Source organism: Lactuca saligna, chromosome 5 (assembly GCF_052625555.1).
Source record: "Lactuca saligna cultivar CGN05327 chromosome 5, ASM5262555v1, whole genome shotgun sequence".
Taxonomy (NCBI): Eukaryota; Viridiplantae; Streptophyta; class Magnoliopsida; order Asterales; family Asteraceae; genus Lactuca; species Lactuca saligna.
Window position 1 is genome coordinate 30,389,149 of NC_136421.1, and position 8,423 is coordinate 30,397,571.

Consider the following 8,423-nt stretch of genomic DNA (forward strand, 5'->3'; position numbering starts at 1 on the left):
CATCCACGAAACTCGACTAATACTAAAACACCTATTCCGGTATAAACAAAATGTTGTTATTTTGCATAATTGATAAAAAAATATATAATTTAGCCAAACAATGATAGGATGTCATGGTTATTGACATACATGCTTTACTGTATTACTATCTTATATCATACGACATGTATCTACTAAGATTTGTTTATAGGACCATGGATTGACACAAATAATCTTTTTTAGTACATAACAAAAATAAATACTTGATACCATCTACACATGTTGATCTTTTTAGCAATATGTTATAATCATTGGGTTTGAAAATCAAATCCCAAACTTTGGCTTAATATTTCCAAGATTTGGGTTGATTTGGTGGATAATGGAATTGAACTACCGAAGCTATTTGAGAGACATGTTAGAAATGGATCAAACACTATATTTGGGTAATATGTATGGATCAAGATCCCCACTTTAAAATAATGCTCTCCAACCAGATATCAGAGGTGGTGAATAGGTCCTTCAACTCGCTAATTTATTGGAGTTGTTTGAGGTCGATGACTTTGGTTCCCCAGTCGGATAAATGGGGATGGAACTTGGATCCTTCTTGTGACTTCCTAGTGAAGTTGGCTAGGATGCATATTAATGATCAACAACGATCTATTAGATGGAAAACAAATTATTTTTGATAATATTGTTGATCATTTTTTTTGGTTTGGAAACTCTAAGACCATGATCAATTGGGTGGTGTGTATGAAAAATTCAATCATGTTCAATTTGGTTGTTGCTAACATTTATCTCGCTTTTGTTTGGTTTCTTTTTAATATATTGTTGCTATTAAAAAAACAATGTTTTCCAAGACTATATATGGTGGAAAACAATAAAAGTTTGGATGCATCTTTGTCATGAAAGTGATACCATGGGTGGAAATGACTTTTTTTAACACTGCAGTTACTATTGCGGGAATTTTGATTTGTAGTTGTACCTTATATGATGTATTTTCTAGCTAGCTTGTTCTTTTCTTTAACAAAAAAAAAAAAAATGCGACTTTCTAAAATAAAATAAAATTACAAAGCTTTGTAATTGAATAATTGACCATAAGTTCTTAACTCGTCCGTTGAAGTTGAAACTTACATCAATCGTGCCCATTAAGACACATTAATTGCAAAAGGATGGTGTTACATATTGGCATACAATGGTTTGATTTTTTTTTTTGCATTTAATTGCATTATTTATGGTTGTACCAAATTGCATGTTGAATGGCATTCACACTTTTTACCATGCGATATTTGTTGAATAACATTTAATGTATTCTTTTACTTTAGGGTATGCTTGTTCATTATATATCTAGCAATGTTACCTTCAATTTAATATCTTAATCTATAATCTATATTAAGATAAATTTATTTTTGGTCCATATGTACAAATTGCCATTATTATCCTATGAAAAACTAAACATTGAAACAAGAAAACTTTCCGTAAAGTCCTAACGACGTCGTAGAGGCATTGTATGGGATTGGATAAAAAAGCCCAAAAGTAATTAAAGTTCACGGTGATCCTGAAAATTTATTTCCATTGAAATCACTATCCTCTTTAGACGGAACAAACATATATAACTACTTTCAGTTTCAGAGAACCCAAACACGGCACCGCCACACCGAACCGCCATTCTTTCACCGGCTATGCTGCCGGAATTCACAGATAAACCACCACCACCACCTTGAAACACCTTCGTTTTTCCTAGAACTTCAACAATGTCACTTGCTAAACACACTCCCAGTAGCCAGTCTTCAGCACGGGAATTCAAGCATCGAGTGCTCGTGTGTCTCAACAAACTTTCCGACCGCGATACGCACTCCGCCGCCGCCACGGAGCTCGAGTCCATTGCTAGAACTCTAAGTCTGGATTCCATCCCACCGTTTCTATCTTCCATTTCCGTCACCGACACCTCTGACAAGTCGCCGGTTCGTAAACAATGCGTTCGGTTAATTTCTACCTTGTCCGAAGCCCACGGCGACGTTTTGTCGCCTTATTTGTCAAAACTCCTCTCTGCCGTTGTCAAACGACTCCGTGACCCTGACGCTGTGGTCCGCTCTGCCTGCGTTGCCGCTACCGGCTCCATCGCCTCTCACATCACCAAACCTCCATTTACGTCGGTGGCGAAACCCTTGGTGGACGCTTTAGTGACGGAACAAGATTTGAACTCTCAGATCGGCGCGGCTTTGTGCTTAGCTGCGGTTATCAACGGCGCACCAGATCCAGACACTGCTTACTTGAGGAGGCTGTTACCGAGGATTGAGAGGCTGTTGAAGAACGATAGCTTTAAGGCGAAGGCAGCATTGCTGACTGTCGTAGCGAGTGTGATCGGCGTCGGTGCTGCTTCGAGTCAGGTAATTGTGAGGAATCTGGTGACGGTTATGGTTGATTTCGTGGTCAAAAGTGAGGATTGGACTGCGAGGAAAGCGGCAGCAGAGGCGCTGGAGAAGTTGGCTTTGGTGGAGACAAATTTGTTGCCGGAGTTCAAGGCTTCGTGCTTGAAAACATTTGAGGCAAAAAAGTTCGATAAGGTTTAATACTAATCTATGAATCAAAATTAAGTGGTAATCATGTGGATTTTCGTTGATTAATAATATTATTTTGTAGGTGAAAGCTGTAAGGGAGACGATGAATCAGATGATGGAAGCTTGGAGTTTAATTCCAGATGTACTTGAGCAGATATCACCACCCCGTGAATCACAATCTTCTAAAGGTATGAAGAACTATCCCATCCCTCTAAATTTCGAAATACATATCTATGCATCGTTCCTGAGCAACTAATACTTGGCTATAAGATCAGATCAACGCATCTCATTCATATATTTTATTAAATTAAAATTGCGTTCCAGATCGCAGTTTTTTCCACATAAATCACTAATCAGTTAGTAAAACTTTATTTAATCTTAGTTCCTACTTCTAATCTATATACTTGTGTTTGTATGTGTGATTGTTTGCTGATGATAATAATTATCCGAATTCCCAAAATGATAGTGTGATTTCTGATCTGTGATATGGCAGAAGAAGCTGTCAGTGATGTACGATATCCACCAAGAACACCTCAAGCTGTTCACAAGTCAACCGGTTCTTCCACCAGCAGTACTACTCGTAGAAATTCATTGGAGAACAGCAACAGGAAAAGTGGTCCTGCAATGTTTCGTAAGCTGGATCGCAAGAAGCCAAACGATCAGAAACTCAACATTGCAGTTTCTCTGCCTCCACCTCTTGTCTCTAACAACGAAGATCATCTCAAACTTAAACCAGTGACCAAACGCCTCCTCTTCAACGAAATTTCAGATGAAAAAATGCTTGAATCACCATATCACGAAGAAAGCTCAAGCTCCAAAGTTGCAGAGATCATTGGCAGCTCCAGTATCAATTCAATCCAACAAGAATCCGAGGACTTATCTGTGATCCGCAATCAGCTTCTTCAAATCGAAACCCAACAGTCCAATTTATTCGATCTCCTCGAGGTAATTTCAATTTCATTGTCACTTTATAATTTAGATTAACCCAACAGTCCAATTTCATTGCTCTGACCTAAATTACAGAAATATATTGGGAGCTCACAGAATGGGATGCGATCATTGGAGTCTCGTGTACATGGACTAGAGTCAACACTTGATGAAATTTCATTCGATTTGGCAAAGTCAACCAGAAGAATCTCAAATCCCGAACCTACCCTCTGTTGCAGATTACCAGGTGCAGATCTTTTGAGCTCTAAGCTATGGAAGAAAACAGTGATACAACAACAATCAAATTTACCATATCCTTCATCCCAATCTGTTGCTACCATGCGCCACACCAACACTGGATTACGCCTCCTGAGCGGTGGTGGTAGTGGCTTAATCAAGAATCCATTGGCTGAGGTGCACCATGAACGGGCCCACAAAACATAAATTTCAAGGTATGTTTTGGTATTGTGTAAATGGCATGTTTTGTGTATATAAGAAATGAAATATGTCATTATTTTCTTTGCTCTCGTGTATCTTAAATTAGTGTTTTTTCTGAACATGCGCTCTTTGCAATTTGCATGCTGATTATGATTAGTAAATTAAAGGTTGGATTATGCATCTTTATGTGTGTTGGGATATTATCTATTATCTTCTTACGACAAATTTTATTGATTTGTTATGTCTGTGTCAATACCAGAAGGGTAATCACATGTTCTTGTGGGGTTCATGAGTATTATGGATATGGACGTTACGGATATACCTTTTGTTGATGTGATGCAAAAAAAAAAAAAAAAAAGACATTAGACAACTTTATGATAAAATTTGTACGTGAGGAATGCATGAAATGCTCAAGAATTCACCAGAAGTGTTTTTGTCAACACATTAAATACGTAATTGCTTACATGAATGGCAAAAATCCACGATTTTCATGTGATTAACCATTAAAATGGCATTATTAAATCAAAACAAAATGCTTGAAAAGTTTTAACACTTTCCGATTCAAACAACCAGCCAAATATATATATATTTTTAATAAAATTTACAAAATAAAAAAGGAGAGGCTCATTCTTTCACTTGTGGGTGAAAAAAAAAAAAAAAAAAAAAAAAAAAAAAAAAAGTGTGTTTAAATCGGAAAGTGTTGTACTTCTCAAGCATTTTGTTTTGTTTTGATTTATAGGCGTACACTAACACAGCTATCTTTATAATGGCGCGTGATGGGATGGCAGTTTGTCCGTGCCCTCATGGGCCTCACGTGTTTGCGAGTTGTGACTTGTGAGTGCTACCAACGTTACAAGAGGAGAGGACCCCTATCCCTATCTATATTCGATCACGTATCCAAAGTTCGGGATGCATTTCTAAAATAAATGCTTCTAGATAGCATGTAAAATGATCATATATCATTATTGTTTCTTGTTTTTCACGAGAAATTACACGATTCAATATTATATGTTTGAAGGTCTTGAAGTCCGTATGATGTGATGATATTTACTTTGGAATTATTTTATTGGGGAATTGTGTTATGTTGATTCATTTTTCATCAAGAACCAATTATATGAGATTTGTATATAGTCCATCTGATCTACGTCATAAGTCTCTTAACTTTAAGCTTCCAACGTTGTAAAAAGATTGGTAATAGACGAAATTGCTTATCTCTAGTTTTGGCGTACATGGTTCTTATACTTGATGATGTTGTGGATTATTTAACGATTTCTTTTTTGTTTTGATATAATTAGAATTTACTTTTAATTTACTAGATTATCATTATTATTATTATTGATGTTTTATTATAATATGCTGAACAAAATTTCAATCCGAGTTTGACTATCGATGAACACCCGTCAGCAAGACACTATTGGTGACCTTTATGAAAGAAACACCAAACATGCCATATGGCGGAATAAAGCGTTAACATACCAATAATCCCTATAAGACCATTTTTCTTTCTAAACTAAAAACGAATCCAAAGTCGGTTTGAGAAAACTAGTTTTAAGGTTTGGATTAAACCAAACCATTGAATTAGGACTGGTTTTTTATTTTTTAAACATATTTTTCTTCGGTTCGAAAAGAATTGGTTTCAATTTGATTATTTAATGTAGGATACACTAACACCCTCATATAAGAAAGAAAGCTAGTGATGTAGAAAAAGATATGTTAAGCTATGGACATGCATATGTCAGCTCTAATATTAAGACTATAATATATATGTGGAGCTCATAGTTTTACACGTTAACAATATTTATACACATGGTTATCCACATCATAAGGATTAAATCAATAACACCGTGACAAGTTTCCAGTGAACCAACAAGTTGGAGCCTACCAGTAACAAAAGTGTTAATGATGCTTAGCCATGATAAAACGAGTGTGTCAAAGATGATGAACACTTTTAATTTTTTTTGTGGAGGATTCTACTAAAAACCACTAGTCCCAAAATGTTAGAAAGTTTTTTATATTGTTGTCGTCAATTAGCTCAATAACGTTATTGTTTATATGATACTAGTTGTGACCTATGTACTATATGAATTAATTTAAAAAAAAAATTAAATGTCTAAATATTTGACAACTTTAAATTTATAAGAAAATAAGAAAAATAACGAATTATTATAATGGAAATGATTTATCTTTTAAATTTAAACAAATAATTAAAATAAATAAACAAAAAAACTAATGAGTTTTAATTTTGAGAATTTGGAAATTAAAAGATAAATTTATTAATGATATTGATATCCATTTATTTGTACATTTATTGCAATTATTACATTAAAATATTAAGTAAAATTTAAAAAAATAAAAAAAACTTATAAAATGATATAAAAAAATTAATTTAAAATAACCACAAAATGACATTTGACAAATTAAATAAGAATGTGACAAATAGCAAAAAAACATACATTTATTAGAATAGATATGATAAAATAAACGGAATTTATAATATGCATAACATAATTCTCCGATAGTATCCCACCACTCATCACTACAAAAAGTAAATATCACAAATATATTGTTATATGACTTTGTTTTTAAAGACAAAATTGCAAAAAAGAAATGATCCATGTGGTTTTTGTAAAAAAAAAATAATGATGTATTAGTAGTCTGTTTTTAAATACAATTTTGGTCTCTATCATATTGAAAAGACTATTATATCATTTATATTTGTTTCTTTAATTGTTTTATATTTATGTTAATGTTTTTAATTAACTAAAAATACTATTAATGGCTAAGTCACCTCATCTCTCTCTCTCTCTCTCTCTCTCTCTCTCTCATGCCACAATTCAACCCCTCTTCTTTCTATCTCTTTTAAAACACACACACACACAAATATACACCTTAAGAACACATACACACCAACTCAAGAATACATACACACACTATAACATCCCAAAAAATTAGACTAAAATTTTCATTTTCAAAACAATAAGTCATATAATTAAGTTGTTCCAAAACCAATCAAAGTGATTAAATCACTTAAACATTAGAGTAAAAATCATAAATAGTTAGGGATACAGTGCAGTCGTGTTGGAACCTTCCCTTTAAAACAGGAAGTATCTGAAACCATAAACGTAAAACCGTAATTACAAAACTTAGTAAGTTCACTAAAATACCACATACCATACATACACATTAAACATGCATATCATACATACATATCAACCTAAAGTTGTAACGAGTCTATTTCACCGATGAGTCCCTTCCGACTCTCTAAGTCCCTTCTGACTCCTTGATTCCCTTCCGACTCTCTAAGTCCATTCCGACTCCTTCGGTATCTCTCAATCGGTATAGGTTTATTCACCCCTACAGCTAAGCATACAATAGCACTAGCAAGAGTCACAAAGACAACAAGCACAAACAATCATATCAGTAAGTGTCACAAAGACCAATACTATCCTACAACATAATCCAATGGGCCGACATTGGTGTCGTCGACCCACAAATACAGTGAAGAGACTCACCTCAATACGAAGTTAACCGAATCACACTAGCGTTGCTGTTATAGGGTTCCTCACACTGAATATATCCAAAAATTACCCCTATTTAATGATTAAGGTAATAACCCATAGTCAAAGGCCCATACATATTCTATCATGCTAATGGGTAAAAAACTAATTTACCCTTCCATAATTGGCCAAACAAATCAAGGCCCAAACCCAAATAACCCAAAGCCCAAAATGACCCAAATGCCTTTTGTTGAGTATGCTTAGGATACCAAAGTACTACACCTAGCGTACTGCTTGCTCAAAGAAAATGTAACGGGCTAAAACCCGTTACACGCAACGTACTAGGAGGGTACTCCCAGCATACGCCAACTGAAGCCCCAAACCACTTTCTAAGCTCTTAATACCTTAATACCTAATGTACAACTCCCAGATCTAGTTCTAAGGGACGTATTAACTCATAAATTTCCCAACTTTTGACTTAGCATGACTTAATGGAGTCCAAACCAAAGCCCTAGATTCACAGCTTGACCAAAGGAACATTAACTCATGCATGGAAGAGATATACCCACCAAGATTCAATTTTTTTTTGACTTAATGACCTCATAAATTACTAGAATTGATGCTTAAAGGTTCTAGAGTAACTTCTACTCACAAGATCCAAGCCATGGGACCAAAGCATGCTCATAACATAACCTAAAATTAGATCTACACTAAAGAGCCATACAATTTGAAGTTTTATACCTCTAGAAGAAAGATCAAGATGAACAAGGTTTGGGTCTACAAGCTCCAAGCCAACCAACACTTTTCCAATGAGCTCATTCTTCTCAAATATGCACCAAGAACACTCCAAATCACTCAATGGGCTCAAGAATCTCACAAATAGGAATAGGGTTATGAGGGAACTGCTTTAGAGGATGGAGGCTGAGGATAAGAAGGGTTTCCAAGAGGTTAAGGTCTTTAAATAGGGTCCAAGACCCAAAAATTTGGGTTTGACCTAGCCACGAGTATGCCAACGTACTCTAGG

The 8,423-nt window shown here is 35.0% G+C and overlaps 1 protein-coding gene across 3 annotated transcripts; it reads left to right on the plus strand.

Moving 5' to 3' along the window:
* Positions 1-1,533: 1,533 nt before the first annotated feature.
* LOC145048787 (TORTIFOLIA1-like protein 3) lies at positions 1,534-4,994 on the plus strand. Of its 3 annotated transcripts, none has more exons than XM_078997393.1 (5): positions 1,534-2,543; positions 2,620-2,725; positions 3,031-3,482; positions 3,561-3,916; positions 4,642-4,994. In XM_078997393.1, the coding sequence occupies exons 1-4, from the start codon at positions 1,731-1,733 to the stop codon at positions 3,906-3,908; spliced, it is 1,719 nt and encodes a 572-aa protein (XP_078853519.1). In that variant the 5' UTR covers positions 1,534-1,730; the 3' UTR covers positions 3,909-3,916; positions 4,642-4,994. The 3 variants fall into 3 exon arrangements, with proteins under 3 accessions (XP_078853519.1, XP_078853520.1, XP_078853518.1); XM_078997394.1 differs by having other exon boundaries at positions 4,691-4,994; XM_078997392.1 differs by lacking the exon at positions 4,642-4,994 and having other exon boundaries at positions 3,561-4,082.
* Positions 4,995-8,423: the final 3,429 nt, after the last annotated feature.